The 18568-nt window shown below is 46.6% G+C and overlaps 1 protein-coding gene across 5 annotated transcripts; it reads left to right on the forward strand.

Moving 5' to 3' along the window:
• Positions 1-3623: 3623 nt before the first annotated feature.
• On the forward strand, positions 3624-18497 carry LOC148506815 (fibulin-7-like). Of its 5 annotated transcripts, none has more exons than XM_088446244.1 (8): positions 3624-3695; positions 5058-5238; positions 7186-7336; positions 7546-7716; positions 10570-10692; positions 12102-12239; positions 12320-12458; positions 17937-18497. In XM_088446244.1, the coding sequence occupies exons 2-8, from the start codon at positions 5104-5106 to the stop codon at positions 18295-18297; spliced, it is 1218 nt and encodes a 405-aa protein (XP_088302370.1). In that variant the 5' UTR covers positions 3624-3695; positions 5058-5103; the 3' UTR covers positions 18298-18497. The 5 variants fall into 5 exon arrangements, with proteins under 5 accessions (XP_088302370.1, XP_088302372.1, XP_088302368.1 ...); XM_088446246.1 differs by having other exon boundaries at positions 3628-3695; positions 5134-5238; XM_088446242.1 differs by lacking the exon at positions 3624-3695 and having other exon boundaries at positions 3714-5238.
• The last annotated feature ends 71 nt before the right edge of the window (positions 18498-18568 follow it).

Raw genomic sequence — 18568 nt, forward strand, 5'->3', positions numbered from 1 at the left:
AGTGATTGCTGGATGTAATATGCTGTACATTGCTGGGTTATGTGAGTGATAGCTGGATGTAATATGCTGTACATTGCTGGGTTATGTGAGTGATAGCTGGATGTAATATGCTGTACATTGCTGGGTTATGCAGGTGGGTGCTGGATATAATATGCTGTACATTGCTGGGTTATGTGAGTGATTGCTGGATGTAATATGCTGTACATTGCTGGGTTATGTGATTGATTACCTGGATATAATATGCTGTACATTGCTGGGTTATGTGAGTGATTACCTGGATATAATATGCTGTATATTGCTGGGTTATGCAGGTGGGTGCTGGATGTAATATGCTGTATATTGCTGGGTTATGTGAGTGATTGCTGGATATAATATGCTGTACATTTCTGGGTTATGTGAGTGATAGCGGGATGTAATATGCCGTAGATTGCTGGGTTATGCAGGTGGGTGCTGGATATAATATTCTGTACATTGCTGGGTTTTGTGAGTGATAGCTGGATATAATATGCTGTACATTGCTGGGTTTATGAGTGATTGCTGGATATAATATGCTGTACATTGCTGGGTTATGTGAGTGATTGCTGGATATAATATGCTGTACATTGCTGGGTTATGCGGGTGATTGCTGGATGTAATATGCTGTACATTGCTAAGTTATACAGGTGATTGCTGGATATAATATACTGTACATTGCTGGGTTATGTGAGTGATTGCTGGATACAATATGCTATACATTGCTGGGTTATGTGAGTTATTGCTGGATATAATATGCTGTATATTGCTGGGTTATGCAGGTGATTGCTGGATATTCCTGGGTTATGTGAGTGATAGCTGGATATAATATGCTGTACATTGCTGGGTTATGTGAGTGTTTGCTGGATGTAAATGCTGTACATTGCTGGGTTATGCAGGTGGGTGCTGGATGTAATATGCTGTACAATGCTGGGTTATGTGAGTGATTGCTAAATGTAAATGCTGTACATTGCTGGGTTATGCAGGTGGGTGCTGGATGTAATATGCTGTACATTGCTGGGTTATGCAGGTGGATGCTGGATGTAATATACTGTACATTTTTGGGTTATTTGAGTGATTGCTGAACATAATATGCTAAACGCAGTTTAACAGGACAGTTGTGAGAATCTCCCAGAACTTGGGTTATATGTATGAAGCAGCGACTTTTGTAAAACAACACTTTGAGGTGAAAATTTAAAGCGGCACTACCAGGTAAAACAGCACTAACAGGTAAAACAGCCAATTAATGTTAGTGCTGCTTTAAATGTTCACCTCAAACCCGCTTAGAAGTGGTGACATACAGGAGCTGCTTCTTATATATAGCCCCTTGTATTTATCAGATTTGGGATGTAAATAGTAATACGACACCTGCGCACTGCAGGCAACGTATGAATTCTATGCATGGATCTAACGGCACCACATGGGTTTTATCTCTGCCACTGGCTGATGCTACAGAGTCAGGAACAGGAAGGGCTCAGAGAGCACACAGATAACATGGTGCCGGTAGCTGCAGGTGCTAACGATTAGTCCCTATTTTTCTATACTGACTAACTGTACAATATATTTCCTGCATGTCAGATGCAAATCTTACTACCTGCTCTTAGGGGGATATTTACTAAAGTGCGGATTTTAAAAAGTGTAGATGTTACCCATAGCAACCAATCAGATTCTACTTATTTATCTAGTACCTTCTACAAGATAATAGCTAGAATCTGATTGGTTGCTAAGGGCAACATCTCCACTTCTAAAACCCTGCATCTTAGTAAATATAGCCCTTATTCTCTAAAGCTTAATATTTACTGTAGGGGATATCTAAAATGAAAAATAAAAATTGTTCATCGCAGGGGACGTGATTATCCAGAAGGAAACGTCAGGGTATCCGCAGACTGTACAGACGCTATATGTGTACGAGACTGTGGAACGGTGATAAATATTGGTGGCCTGTGGTTTTTCTTGCTGCCCCTTCCCCCGAAGTGCTAAATATAGTTTCCATTTTACATGATGCCTCAGGTATGTGTTATGCCCGATGCACGGGAGTCGGGCTGCGGGAGGTCTGTTGACGGCTGTAACTTTCCTGTACGCGCTGAGTATTTGGATAACATGGTTCAGGCCAGAACTGGGGAGACACAGGCTCTACTTGTCTGACTGCTGACAGCGTCTGCATCCAATCTGCAGAGACAGAGCGGAACTGTAGGATTAGAGACGTAGGAATCTATTTATTGAGGCGTCCGTTACAGCCCCACAACTGAACATTCCTTTTACGCCGCATATCGCGGTTATATGGAATTAATTTTCGGGGCTATTTATCAAATATCTGTTGCTGGGGCAGGGGCTCCGAATATAGCCAGTAGCAGCGATAAGTAAATTGTAGGTGACAGTGCCAGCTATCACATTACTGCTGGGCACAGACACGGCTAGCCTACTGCGCATGTGCGGCCACGTACGGCAAGCCTAAGCTGCTGGGGAGGGATCCATTTTTTTCTCCGTAATTTTTTTTTTACTATAGTAGCTTATAAACTACAATGACTTTCGCCATCTTACAGTGGCCTTAGCTATTGTGGGATTATGGGCCTGATTCAGACCCAGTCGCTAAGCTGCGGACGCTCGCTGTAGCCGATAATCGCCAGTCTGCGCATGCATATAAGTAGCAATGCGCGTGCGCAAGCCAGTCACTGCGATCGGGAATCGTGCGCTTGTAGTACACAGACCGGCCGCCACTTTGAGCGACAGAATGAGCCGTTTGTGGGTGGTAACAGGGGAATGTGCTTGTGAACGGGGAGTGGTGCTGCGAACCCAGGCGTGTCTGGGCGTCTTATGGGTGTGCATAATTAGCGTGGAGGCGTCATTGTACACGTCACTTGGTTGTATTTTACACTGAAGTGCTCGCAGTGCTTGCGGTAGGGTAGAGGCAACCACAAGCGCTACGTTCGCTTCCGATGGTCCTCGATGTACCGATGGGTGCAGACACTTCCTGGAGATGACGTGCGCTAGTGGGCGTCTTAAGACACGTTGATGGGCGTCTACATACACAAAGTGATCGCACGCCAAGACATAGTGGGCGTGCTTATGCCTTGCCGTGCGATCGCCTTCCATGCCGTCACTTAGCCGGATTAGCATACGCTGGGAGCAGCGCTGGCTAAGCCCAAAGATTCTGCGCTGCGGCTGTAAGCAATGGCGAGATGAGGGTAGGAAATCGCATGACACTGATGTTTTCGCTTGTTTCTCAGGGGAGAGTTGGTAAATAGGCCGGTGATGAGGGACTGCGCCATGTCTCTGCGTTCTCAGATACACTTCGTCCCACATCTATGTGTACTGAAATATATGTTTATACAGGAAGTCTGCACCACGGAGTAATGCTCTGCAACATGTCTAATGAGAAGCGATGCTCTGCAGCATGTCTGAGGAGTGGTGATGCTCTGCAACATGTCTGGTGAGAAGTGACGCTCTGCAGCGTGTCTTATGGTGATGCCTTGTAATAAGTGACGCTCTGCATCATCAGGTCTGTATTGATGTGATATTCTGCAGAGTGTCCTAACAAACAAGACTTCTTGCTTGTCAGATGTTTACTGTGCAGAGGTGACTCCGCCTGGCTGGGGAGGAATTGGGGAGGCGATGATTCCTGTACCACAGCCTGGATCCCATCTCCTGCCTCGTACATCACAGCCCTGGCTGCGTATTGCACGGTAAGTGTCTGGGGACAGGCTGGAAGGTGGAATCATTTGTCATTTAGGAAGTTGGGTCCTATATGAGCTCAGTTTGGGGCTGGAATATCTATTCTGTCTGTTAGGGGTTAAGGGCAGTAGGAACACGAATATAAATACATATATTCCTTTAATTATTGGCAAAAGTGCAATTTGTACAGAGGAACTTGGAGGATCAGGATGAAGGTTTGTCAAGACGTGTTTTTATAGTTTACATACATGTGTCACACCTGGCGTGTGTTGTACAGTTCCGGGCTGTGTTGAAGGAAATAGATAAATGTATAATACCTGGCACCTGCTCAGACACATCGCTATTAACCCCCCGTGGGGTGATCTGCGTCTGATTAGCGTTTGCAGGTTTTCCGTTGTATCAGTACACGCAAACTGAAGTAAAACGCTAATGGTTACAGTAATGGCGCAAACACGCAGTCAGATTTGTCAGATGAACGATTTTACCAAGGATTTGAACGATTTTTGACTGCATTAAAATGAATGGAATCGTCCAAGTCTAACTGCAAACACATCAGATGTCAGACATCGTTATCTGACCATCGGGAACGCGCATTGTTCAAATCGTTCATCTGACAGATATGTCAGATTTTCCTTCAGATATGAACGATTGAACGATTTTTTAAATCGTTATCGTTCAGATCTGAAGAAAAAGCTGACCGTGTGTATGCGCCGTTATCTGACCGTGTGTGCTCCATTATCTGACCGTGTGTATGCACCATTATCTGACCGTGTGTGTGCACCATTATCTGACCGTGTGTGTGCACCATTATCTGACAGTGTGTATGCTCCATTATCTGACCGTGTGTACGCACCATTATCTGACCGTGTGTGCTCCATTATCTGACCGTGTGTGTGCACCATTATCTGACCGTGTGTGTGCACCATTATCTGACCGTATGTGTGTACCATTATCTGACCGTGTGTATGCACCATTATCTGACCGTGTGTGTGCGCTCCATTATCTGACCGTGTGTACGCTCCATTATCTGACCGTGTGTGCGCTCCATTATCTGACCGTGTGTACGCTCCATTATCTGACCGTGTGTGTGCTCCATTATCTGACCGTGTGTGTGCGCTCCATTATCTGACCGTGTACATTCCATTATCTGACCGTGTGTGCGCTCCATTATCTGACCGTGTGTACGCTCCATTATCTGACAGTGTGTGCGCTCCATTATCTGACCGTGTGGACGCTCCATTATCTGACCGTGTGTATGCTCCATAACTCTATAAACATAGATTTTTATTCTTGACTAAGTCTAAAAGGGAAACTAGTTTTCGATGATCATTTCTGCCTCTTGCGGTGTACATTGGGGGGCTCTGTCTTTGCAGGTTGAAGTGGGCGGGCGACCCTTTCCTGTAACCCCCATTTCATTGAATGGTAGTGACATTTCTGTGCTGGTTCCAGGATTCCTGTAACACAATGCTGAAGGCCTTTCTATTGTTGAGTGTCTCCCTCCAGCTACTGTGTGACTGTGATGGACAGACGAGCCATATCCGGGGAGAACAAGAGGTGAGTATGGCGCAGAGAGCGACTGCTAAATGTGGGGGTTCAGGAACAAGATAAAGAGTTGGCCTGGCTGTTATATACAATGGATGTCACAGATAGAAACGTCTCTAGATGTTGATCACATGTGATATCTCTAGAAGTTGGTTACCTCTGTTGATGGCCATTTTTCATTGCTAGATGTTTGTTACATCAGTAGATGGATGTGTAGTCGCCTCAGTAGGGAGATAAGTGTTGTCTCTGCATGTTGGTTACCTCAGTAGATGGATAAGTGTAGTCTCTAACTGTTTGATACCTCAGTAGATGGGTAAGTGTAGTCTCTAACTGTTTGATACCTCAGTAGATGGATAAGTGTAGTCTATAACTGTTAGTACCCTCAGTAGATAGATAAGTGTTGTCTCTGCATGTTGGTTACCTCAGTAGATGGGTAAGTGTAGTCTCTAACTGTTTGATACCTCAGTAGATGGGTAAGTGTAGTCTCTAACTGTTTGATACCTCAGTAGATGGGTAAGTGTAGTCTCTAACTGTTTGATACCTCAGTAGATGGGTAAGTGTAGTCTGTAGCTGTTAGTAACTTCAGTAGTAGTATGACATTAAATGGATAAGTGTCACCTCTGGCTGTTAGCCACCTCAGGAGATGGGCACGTGTGAACTCTAGATGTTGGCTACGTATGTGGATAAATGTCGCCTCTAGCTATTAGCCTCCTCACTAGATGAATAAGTATAGTTTCTAGATGTTGGTTACCAAAGTAGTTGGATAAATGTATTCTATAAATGTTGGAAACCTCCGTGGGTGGATAAATGTAGTCTCTAGACGTTGGAATCCTCAGTAGGTGCAAACATGTTGTCTCTAGATGTCAGTTACCTCAGTAAGTGGATAAGTGTTGTCTCTAGCTGTCGGTTTCCTCAGTAGATGGATAAGTGTTGTCTCCAGATGTTGGTTTCCTCAGTAGATGGATAAGTGTTGTCTCTGGTTGTTGGTTTCCTCAGTAGATGGATAAGTGTTGTCTCCAGATGTTGGTTTACTCAGTAGATGGATAAGTGTAGAATCTACAGGTTGGTTTCCTCAGTAGATGGATATGTAGTATCTAGAGGTTGGTTACATCAGTAAGTGGATAAGTGTAGTCTCTAGAGGTTGGTTACATCAGTAAATGGATAAGTGTAGTCTCTAGAGCAGGGGTCTTCAAACTTGGCCCTCCAGATGCTGTGGAACTACACATCCCAGCATGCACTGCACATAGTATTAGCATGCTGTTATATCAAAAAGGTGTCAGTGCATGCTGGGATGTGTAGTTCCACAGCAGCTGGAGGGCCAAGTTTGAAGACCCCTGCTCTAGAGGTTGGTTACATCAGTAAGTGGATAAGTGTGGTCTCTAGATGTCGGTTTCCTCAGTAGATGGATGTGTTGTCTCCAGATGTTGGTTTCCTCAGTAGATGGATAAGTGTTGTCTCTGGATGTTGGTTTCCTCAGTAGATGGATAAGTGTTGTCTCTAAATGTTGCTTTCCTCGGTAGATGGATGTGTAGTCTCTAGATGTTGGTTACATCAGTAAGTGAATACGTGTAGTCTCTAGAGGTTGGTTACATCAGTAAGTGGATAAGTGTAGTCTCTAGAGGTTGGTTACATCAGTAAGTGGATAAGTGTAGTCTCTAGAGGTTGGTTACATCAGTAAGTGAATACGTGTAGTCTCTAGAGGTTGGTTACATCAGTAAGTGAATACGTGTAGTCTCTAGATGTTGGTTACATCAGTAAGTGGATAAGTGTAGTCTCTAGATGTTGCTTACATCAGTAAGTGGATAAGTGTAGTCTCTAGATGTTGCTTACATCAGTAAATGGATAAGTGCAGTCTCTAGATGGTAGTCACCTCAGAAGATGAGCACGTGTGGCCTGTAGATCTTGATTACATCAATAGATGGACATGTACAAGTCAGAGACACAGCTCTGTACCCCTAGACTTGTACAGAGAAGCGGGAGGCTCTAAGAATCTTGCGCCAGGTCCAGAAACTGCTCACTGACCACGAAGCCTCGTACCTGCAGGGAATGAAGTCCCTCAGCAGAAGACTTAACCAAATAAAGGAACATATTCAGAAAGGAAACGTAAAAGGTGGGTTTTATCCATATTCCTTCCACCTTAGACCCAAATATTCCCATAAAAATATTTGAAATGGCAAATGCGCGATTAACGAGAAAAAAGGCAACATCAATTGGTATTCCAGAATTTGGGATGTGGGCGGTATGTAATTTTGAGAGGCTCATTGTTGGTACTGGGGCTGTGCCATCAGGTCCCCTCATAATTGGTTCATTTTACCCTAGACAACTGCCCTCAGTTAAAGCCCCCACGTCATGGCCGGGTGCTGGGCGGAAAGTTGAAGGTAGGACATGAAGTGCATTTCTTGTGTGGCCCTGGGTTCCGCCTGCTCGGCTCTGAAACAAGAACCTGCCTGGACAACCAGACCTGGAGCGGACAGCCGGCCACCTGTACAGGTATTTGCTGGGAGATGCAGGTGCTGGTGATCTATTATAGAGGGGATTAAGAAGGAAAATATTCTACATATATATTTACTTAATATTTCTAGAAGCGTTCCATAATAGAACACTCCTATAACAGTAGTAGCATTATATATATATATATATATATATATATATATATATATATATACACACACAGATAGATATATTATATACAGTGGGTAAAATAAGTATTGAACACGAACATTTTTCTCATTAAATATATGTGTAATGGGACTATTGTAATGAAATTTTCACCAAATGTCAGCAACAACCCATGCAATCCACACATGCAAAGAAATCAAACCATAGACGTTCATAAATTAAGTTATGTGTAATAATGTGAAATGACTCAGGGAAAAAGTATTGAACACATAAAAAAAGGGAGGTGCAAAAAGGCATGGAAAGCCAAGACACCAGCTGAAATCTATCAGTAATTAGAAAGCAATCCTGCCCCTTGTCAGTGCAAATTAATATAAGCTGGTTCAGTCCCAACTGATGGCCTATAAAAAGGTGTCTCATTACCAAGGTGTTATACAAGAAACATCTCATGATGGGTAAAAGCAAAGAGCTCTCTCAAGACCTTCGCAACCGTATTGTTGCAAAACATACTGATGGCACTGGTTACAGAACAATTTCTAAACTTCTGGATGTTCCAGTGAGCACTGTTAGGGCCATAATTCGGAAGTGGAAAGAACATCATTTCACCATAAACCGGCCACAACCAGGTGCTCCTCGCAAGATTTCTGACAAAGAATTATCAGAAGAGTTGTCCAAGAGCCCAATCACCACTTGTGGAGAGCTACAGAAAGACCTGGAAGTAGCAGGTACAATTGTTTCAAAGAAAACAATAAGTTATGCATTCAACCACCATGGCCTGTATGCACGCTCACCACGCAAGACTCCATTGCTGAAGAAAAAGCATTTAAAGTTTTCTGCACAACATTTGGACAGGCCTTTTGTGTACCAGGTGTGAGGCCCGGGAGCAGAGCATTGTGTACCAGGTGGGAGGCCCAGGAGCAGAGCATTGTGCACCAGGTGTGAGGCCCGGGAGCAGAGCATTGTGTACCAGGTGTGAGGCCCGGGAGCAGAGCATTGTGTACCAGGTGGGAGGCCCAGGAGCAGAGCATTGTGCACCAGGTGTGAGGCCCGGGAGCAGAGTATTGTGTACCAGCAACACATGATCTTTTAACACTTCCAATTGGAACAAGGAAGAGAAGACGATCAAAAGAAGGGAAGTGTTATTTCTTTGAGTATTCAGTGGTGAAGGATTAGCGCCGGTGTTTCCACTCAATTTTTTGTTTGGTGTATTCTGTGTTCGGGTTAAAGGGTGTTAACCCCGTTTGGAAACAGGCAGCTTTAATCCTGGTCTTTTGCGCCAGGAATTTCTGTACTACTTTTTTATTTATAAGAACTGGGAGAATATAGTCTGGGCAGATGAGACCAAAATTGAACTCTTTGGATGCCATAATACACTTCATGTTTGGAGGAGAAATGGCACTGCACATCACCCCAAAACCACCATACCAACAGTGAAGTTCAGAGGTGGGAACACCATGGTGTGGGCTGTTTTTCAGCATACGGTACTGACATACTTCATAGGGTTGAAGGAAGGATGAATGGAAAAATGTACAACAACATCTTCATAAAAATCTGCTGCCATCTCTCAGGATGCTGAGGATGAAACGAAGGTGGACATTACAGCAAGACCATGATCCCAAACACACAGCCAAGGACACTCTCACCTGGTATCAGAGAAAGAACATAAAGCTGCTGGAATGGCCCAGCCAATCACCTGACTTGTATCCAATAGAAAATCTATGGAAAGAACTAAAGATCAGAGTCCATAGAAGAGGCCACGGAACCTTCAAGATGTGAAGACTGTTTGTGTGGAAGAATGGGCCAATATCCCACCTGAGCGATGCGTGCGACTAGTTTCTCCATACAGGAGGCGGCTTGAAGCTGTCATTACCAACAAAGGCTTTTGAAGTATTAAATAAATGTCAGTAAGTATGTACAATACTTCTCCCCCCCCCCCCCCCCCCCGAGTCATTTCACATTATTACACATAACGTAATTTATGGACATCTATGGTGTGATTGCTTTGCATGTGTGGAGTGCAGGGGTTCTTGCTGACATTTGGTGATAATTTCATTACAATAGCCCCAGTACATATATATTTACTGAGACAAATGTTTATATATACATATATACACAGCGGGTAAAAGAAGTGTTGAACATATCTTCCCAACCCATGTATTTCTTACTGGCAAACTTCTAATAAGGTACTGACAGACAGTAAGTCAACGAGGGTAGAAGTTAAGGTAAAAAGGAAAACCACTTGTGGTTCTCCACTTCCAGTATAACTACAAACCCCAGCATCCCGACACCTAAGTTATCCTTTATTTAGAACGCAGATCACTGAGACTGTTGTATGATACCAGATGCCTGTGATGTCTCAGTATAAAGGACCGTGGATCTCTCAGGAGACAGAGGCACTGTGATGTCTCAGTATAAAGGACCGTGGATCTCTCAGGAGACAGAGGCACTGTGATGTCTCAGTATAAAGGACCGTGGATCTCTCAGGAGACAGAGGCACTGTGATGTCTCAGTATAAAGCACCGTGGATCTCTTAGGAGACAGAGGCACTATGTGGACAAGGCCACTGATCCCTGCATGTAACCATAGTAACGTGAGCAGCAGTCATTGTATTTAGTCCTGGGACAGGGAATGAGGCACAGGGGTAGACTTGTTGTGGGACAGACCTGGCCGGAAGGAGGTGATACAGCCGGTATGTCAGGCTGCTCCATCTCTCTATTTCCCTCCCAGCAGAGACAGCGCCTGTGAGAAATGCCTCTTCCCTCCGTCCAGCCAAGTGTTCCTCTTTCTACGGCACGCAGCACTGCACCTGTGACCCGGGTTACGCCATCCAGGCCGGAGCCAGCTGCCAGGGTGAGAGAGCTGCTGTATTATTTGGTCTCATGTCCCGTGACTCTAGTCTTCCTTACTCACATAAATCTAGTATAATGGGTCTCCTTGGTCCATATAGCAGAAGTTCCCGAACACAGTCATTGCAGTCCAGGTTTTAAGAATATCCCTGTTTGAGCACAGGTGACTTAATTAGTACCTCGGCCAATTTGATTTAACCATCTGGACTCAAGCATGGAGATCCTATATCCAGGACTGTAATAGGGGAGTTGGGGAACCTCTGCCATATAGCATTCATGTCCTGTCAAAACAAAACCATCACGACGACGCAAGACTTGTCCCTGCCACAAAAAACAGGGATAAAGCACATCATTCCCACTGAAATGAGAGGCTGCGCACGGATTGGTCAGAGCGTGAGAACAGCCATTTTTATTGGTTCGTACATACCCGCCCACGTGGTGCACTAACCACTATGTAGACTTTGTGATAACTTTATCATTTTCACCATTTGTCCTCAAACATTCAGTAAAATATAATATTATCCTACACAGAGAGTCACCATCCTCCGCCTCTGATAGGTAGTGAGAACTGTCATCCCAGGCTGGCCTACAGCAGGCAGGGGACAGCACTCGCGCTGGCCTACAGCAGGCAGGGGACAGCACTCGCGCTGGCCTACAGCAGGCAGGGGACAGCACTCGCGCTGGTCTACAGCAGGCAGGGGACAGCACTCGCGCTGGCCTACAGCAGGCAGGGGACAGCACTCGCGCTGGCCTACAGCAGGCAGGGGACAGCACTCGCGCTGGCCTACAGCAGGCAGGGGACAGCACTCGCGCTGGCCTACAGCAGGCAGGGGACAGCACTCGCGCTGGCCTACAGCAGGCAGGGGACAGCACTCATGCTTCCTTATATCTACAATAATCTCATCAGCAAGAAATCTGCCAGGTGGGTGGTGGTATTTTTGGCCTCGGAATAAAGGGGTCCTGCACCCCGAGGAAGTCATCAAAGACACAATTAGAGAGTGAAATATGTGACCCCTGTAACTTACTCTTCTCTGATCCTAGTAGATTGAACACAGGGTCCGATACGTGCTCCATGGCCGAGCATATGCAACGATGGGCAACTACGGTAATTCAGTCGTACACAACTCAGCCACATCTCCCCTTGTAGCTGAATGGGCGTAGCTGGGTTGTAATGGGGCGTTTGCGTGTAGGCAGAATTTCTGGCTACAGGGAGATGTTAGTACGCAGAGACTCGACTGATTTTGGATGGATCTCTTGCAAGCCGGTAAAGGGCTGCTGCCAATGTGCGCAGTTCAGTAGAGGTGTGCGAATATCCGCATTATTTCCATGCACGCAATACGTCTGGCGTCCGTGCAAATCTGCATCAGTTTCTTATAATTCCTATTCTCCATTCACACTCTTCTCCCCCTACAGATGTAGATGAATGTGGTTTGTACCAGGGAAAAGCAGGTTCCAAGATCTGCGTCCATGAATGCGTGAACACTCCTGGCTCGTACCATTGTGTGTGTCCACAAGGGTATACCCTGGATTCTCAGCAGAACAGCTGCCATGGTAAGACCGGATACATGGTACAAATACCCAGATAGATCCTACACGATCCCCATCACCAGGTGGCTTCTCCCTTTTCTCAGATATAGATGAATGCGTCTCGGATCAGGCCACGTGTGCGGGAGGGGAGCACTGCGTAAACTTATACGGAGGTGTCACGTGTGTCCGGCTGGAGTGTCCAAAACCCAAGCAGAACACTACATACATGAAGATCTCGGCACAGTGAGTTGGGTTTTTCTATAGAGAACTGGTCTCAGCACTGTATGTGGGAAGCAAGTAGCACAAAATCCGCATTGTTGTATCTTCCCTTGTAATGGTTGGGGCAGAGAACAGGGCCAGGGCGGGATCAAAGCCAAACACTGGCCCTAAATGAGATCAGGAGTTACCTTGGGGCTATGTTGTTGTGTCCACGTCTAAGGAGGATTATACGGGGAGATGCCACAGACAGAAGAACTGAGGGAACATGGGACTTACCGCGTTCATCGCGTCAGGGGCTGGTGTAAGGGAGGCCACGTCACTGCGGCACTACGTGAGAGTAGCTAACACCGAGGATTTTCAGCAGCAATTAAAATCTTCAGCGTTTATAGCACCCGTGTGACACACGAACACGCATCCTAGTCACCCGTGTGACGCACGAACACGCATCCTAGTCACCCGTGTGACGCACGAACACGCATCCTAGTCACCCGTGTGACGCACGAACACGCATCCTAGTCACCCGTGTGACGCACGAACACGCATCCTAGTCACCCGTGTGACGCACGAACACGCATCCTAGTCACCCGTGTGACGCACGAACACGCATCCTAGTCACCCGTGTGACGCACGAACACGCATCCTAGTCACCCGTGTGATGTAGGAGTTGGTTATATTACTCTGTAGGACAGGGAAGTTTGGGGTTTATTGCAATAGACAGCATCAGTGTAATGTAATCAGCTTCTATTACTGGTGTCACTACATGATTCACAATATCACACTGTTACTACACACAGTCCTAGTGTTATTTATCTATAGTTATTTATAAGGGTGCACACATATTCCAGTAATAAACATCGCTCCCTGCCCCAGTGCTTACACTCTATATTCCCCATCACATGCTCACACACATACACACTAGGGGTCACATCACTCCCTGCCCCAGTGCTTACACTCTATATTCCCCATCACATGGTCACACACATACACACTAGGGATCACATCACTCCCTGCCCCAGTGCTTACACTCTATATTCCCCATCACATGCTCACACACATACACACTAGGGGTCACATCACTCCCTGCCCCAGTGCTTACACTCTATATTCCCCATCACATGGTCACACACATACACACTAGGGGGTCACATCACTCCCTGCCCCAGTGCTTACACTCTCTATTCCCCATCACATGGTCACACACATACACACTAGGGGGTCACATCACTCCCTGCCCCAGTGCTTACACTCTATATTCCCCATCACATGGTCACACACATACACACTAGGGGTCACATCACTCCCTGCCCCAGTGCTTACACTCTATATTCCCCATCACATGGTCACACATACACACTAGGGGTCACATCACTCCCTGCCCCAGTGCTTACACTCTATATTCCCCATCACATGGTCACACACATACACACTAGGGATCACATCACTCCCTGCCCCAGTGCTTACACTCTATATTCCCCATCACATGGTCACACACATACACACTAGGGGTCACATCACTCCCTGCCCCAGTGCTTACACTCTATATTCCCCATCACATGGTCACACACATACACACTAGGGGGTCACATCACTCCCTGCCCCAGTGCTTACACTCTCTATTCCCCATCACATGGTCACACACATACACACTAGGGATCACATCACTCCCTGCCCCAGTGCTTACACTCTATATTCCCCATCACATGGTCACACACATACACACTAGGGATCACATCACTCCCTGCCCCAGTGCTTACACTCTATATTCCCCATCACATGGTCACACACATACACACTAGGGGTCACATCACTCCCTGCCCCAGTGCTTACACTCTATATTCCCCATCACATGCTCACACACATACACACTAGGGGTCACATCACTCCCTGCCCCAGTGCTTACACTCTATATTCCCCATCACATGCTCACACACATACACACTAGGGGTCACATCACTCCCTGCCCCAGTGCTTACACTCTATATTCCCCATCACATGGTCACACACATACACACTAGGGGGTCACATCACTCCCTGCCCCAGTGCTTACACTCTCTATTCCCCATCACATGGTCACACACATACACACTAGGGGGTCACATCACTCCCTGCCCCAGTGCTTACACTCTATATTCCCCATCACATGGTCACACACATACACACTAGGGGTCACATCACTCCCTGCCCCAGTGCTTACACTCTATATTCCCCATCACATGGTCACACATACACACTAGGGGTCACATCACTCCCTGCCCCAGTGCTTACACTCTATATTCCCCATCACATGGTCACACACATACACACTAGGGATCACATCACTCCCTGCCCCAGTGCTTACACTCTATATTCCCCATCACATGGTCACACACATACACACTAGGGGTCACATCACTCCCTGCCCCAGTGCTTACACTCTATATTCCCCATCACATGGTCACACACATACACACTAGGGGGTCACATCACTCCCTGCCCCAGTGCTTACACTCTCTATTCCCCATCACATGGTCACACACATACACACTAGGGATCACATCACTCCCTGCCCCAGTGCTTACACTCTATATTCCCCATCACATGGTCACACACATACACACTAGGGGTCACATCACTCCCTGCCCCAGTGCTTACACTCTATATTCCCCATCACATGGTCACACATACACACTAGGGGTCACATCACTCCCTGCCCCAGTGCTTACACTCTATATTCCCCATCACATGGTCACACACATACACACTAGGGATCACATCACTCCCTGCCCCAGTGCTTACACTCTATATTCCCCATCACATGGTCACACACATACACACTAGGGGTCACATCACTCCCTGCCCCAGTGCTTACACTCTATATTCCCCATCACATGGTCACACACATACACACTAGGGGGTCACATCACTCCCTGCCCCAGTGCTTACACTCTATATTCCCCATCACATGGTCACACACATACACACTAGGGGTCACATCACTCCCTGCCCCAGTGCTTACACTCTATATTCCCATCACATGGTCACATACATACACACTAGGGCTCACATCACTCCCTGCCCCAGTGCTTACACTCTATATTCCCCATCACATGGTCACACACATACACACTAGGGATCACATCACTCCCTGCCCCAGTACTTACACTCTATATTCCCCATCACATGGTCACACACATACACACTAGGGATCACATCACTCCCTGCCCCAGTGCTTACACTCTATATTCCCCATCACATGGTCACACACATACACACTAGGGATCACATCACTCCCTGCCCCAGTGCTTACACTCTATATTCCCCATCACATGGTCACACACATACACACTAGGGATCACATCACTCCCTGCCCCAGTGCTTACACTCTATATTCCCCATCACATGGTCACACACATACACACTAGGGATCACATCACTCCCTGCCCCAGTGCTTACACTCTATATTCCCATCACATGGTCACATACATACACACTAGGGATCACATCACTCCCTGCCCCAGTACTTACACTCTATATTCCCCATCACATGGTCACACACATACACACTAGGGATCACATCACTCCCTGCCCCAGTGCTTACACTCTATATTCCCCATCACATGGTCACACACATACACACTAGGGGTCACATCACTCCCTGCCCCAGTGCTTACACTCTATATTCCCCATCACATGGTCACACACATACACACTAGGGGTCACAATCACTCCCTGCCCCAGTGCTTACACTCTATATTCCCCATCACATGGTCACACACATACACACTAGGGGTCACATCACTCCCTGCCCCAGTGCTTACACTCTATATTCCCCATCACATGGTCACACACATACACACTAGGGGTCACATCACTCCCTGCCCCAGTGCTTACACTCTATATTCCCCCATCACATGGTCACACACATACACACTAGGGGTCACATCACTCCCTGCCCCAGTGCTTACACTCTATATTCCCCATCACATGGTCACACACACACACACACACACACACACTAGGGATCACATCACTCCCTGCCACAGTGCTTACATTCTATATTCCCCATCACATGCTCACACACATACACACTAGGGGTCACATCACTCCCTACCCCAGTGCTGCTTACACTCTATATTCCCCATCACATGGTCACACACATACACACTAGAATGAGCTGCAGGCTGTGTGTATAAGGTGTATAGAATGAGCTGCAGGCTGTGTGTGTGTGTATAAGGTGTATAGAATGAGCTGCAGGCTGTGTGTGTATAAGGTGTATAGAATGAGCTGCAGGCTGTGTGTGTATATAAGGTGTATAGAATGAGCTGCAGGCTGTGTGTGTATATAAGGTGTATAGAATGAGCTGCAGGCTGTGTGTGTATATAAGGTGTATAGAATGTGCTGCAGGCTGTGTGTGTGTGTATAAGGTGTATAGAATGAGCTGCAGGCTGTGTGTATATAAGGTGTATAGAATGTGCTGCAGGCTGTGTGTGTGTGTATAAGGTGTATAGAATGAGCTGCAGGCTGTGTGTGTATAAGGTGTATAGAATGAGCTGCAGGCTGTGTGTGTATAAGGTGTATAGAATGAGCTGCAGGCTGTGTGTGTATAAGGTGTATAGAATGAGCTGCAGGCTCTGTGTGTATAAGTTGTATAGAATGACCTGCAGGCTATGTGTGTATAAGGTGTATACAATGAGCTGCAGGCTGTGTGTGTGTATAAGGTGTATACAATGAGCTGCAGGCTGTGTGTGTGTATAAGGTGTATACAATGAGCTGCAGGCTGTGTGTGTGTGTATATAAGGTGTATAGAATGAGCTGCAGGCTGTGTGTGTATAAGTTGTATAGAATGACCTGCAGGCTGTGTATGTATAAGGTGTATAGAATGAGCTGCAGGCTGTGTGTGTGTATAAGGTGTATAGAATGAGCTGCAGGCTGTGTGTGTATAAGGTGTATAGAATGAGCTGCAGGCTCTGTGTGTATAAGGTATATAGAATGACCTGCAGGCTGTGTGTGTGTATAAGGTGTATAGAATGAGCTGCAGGCTGTGTGTGTGTATAAGGTGTATAGAATGAGCTGCAGGCTGTGTGTATATAAGGTGTATAGAATGAGCTGCAGGCTGTGTGTGTATATATTAGGTGTATAGAATGAGCTGCAGGCTGTGTGTGTATAAGGTGTATAGAATGAGCTGTAGGCTGTGTGGGTGTATAAGGTGTATAGAATGAGCTGTAGGCTGTGTGTGTGTGTATAAGGTGTATAGAATGACCTGCAGGCTGTGTGTGTATACAAGGTGTATAGAATGAGCTGCAGGCTGTGTGTGTGTATAAGGTATATAGAATGAGCTGCAGGCTGTGTGTGTGTATAAGGTGTATAGAAACTGCACACAGATAGGGCCTTGGTGGGAATTTAATCCAAAACCTCAGTGCTGCGTGGCGGTAATGCTAACCACTGCACCATCCGTGCTAGAATCCTAGAGACCACTCCATCACCATGACCTGACGTCTCACCCGGTCTCCCTCTTATTTCCAGTCAGTGTGAACGGGCCCCTTGCCACATAGGAAGCACCAGCTGCCTGGAGGCCCCTCACTCCATCTCCTTCCACTACATCGCTATGCAGTCCCAGCTGACAGTCCCGAGGGTCCTCTTCACCATGACCGCACCACGCTCTCAAGCGGACAACCAGCGCTTTACCATAACCAGGGGCAAGGGGCAGCGTGGCCTGGAGGTGCGGCAAGCAGGCAGACACCGCGGAGAGCTGGTCCTCACCAAGCCACTAGCTGGGCCTGCGGAGATACAAGTGGATGTGGAGATGGCAGAAATGTCGCCCCAAGGGCTGCTGGGAAAACACATATTCACCGTCACTCTCTATGTGTCTCAGTACACATTCTAGAGAACGGGTCTCCCCAAGCTTTAGTCAGGTGACCGCAGCAAGTGAGAGGGTTAAATGGGATATATACCCGGGGGGGCAGATATTAAATCTCCATGACATCCCTGCAGCGATCGTGGACTATGGCGAGTACAGGGGGAATGGAGAAAGCTTATTCATGGCTGTGCTTAGTCCTGGTAAATAAACATGTTTATTCTGCTGAAGAGTCGGACTGTGACGTTTGTGGGCACAGCTGCCGACACAGGAGAGAGCAGCATAGAGGAGCAGGAGTTAT

Source organism: Taudactylus pleione, unplaced genomic scaffold (assembly GCF_031769625.1).
Source record: "Taudactylus pleione unplaced genomic scaffold, aTauple2 ptg000394l, whole genome shotgun sequence".
NCBI lineage: Eukaryota > Metazoa > Chordata > Amphibia > Anura > Myobatrachidae > Taudactylus > Taudactylus pleione.

What these genes read in the sequence shown, in the direction of transcription:
- LOC148506815 (XM_088446244.1), top strand. Translation starts at nt 5,104, where the DNA reads ATGGTAGTGACATTTCTGTGCTGGTTCCAGGATTCCTGTAACACAATG. An exon ending in TCAGAAAGGAAACGTAAAAG is followed by an intron (nt 7,337 to 7,545) that starts GTGGGTTTTATC and finishes ATTTTACCCTAG; the next exon opens with ACAACTGCCCTCAGTTAAAG. An exon ending in ACAGCCGGCCACCTGTACAG is followed by an intron (nt 7,717 to 10,569) that starts GTATTTGCTGGG and finishes TTTCCCTCCCAG; the next exon opens with CAGAGACAGCGCCTGTGAGA.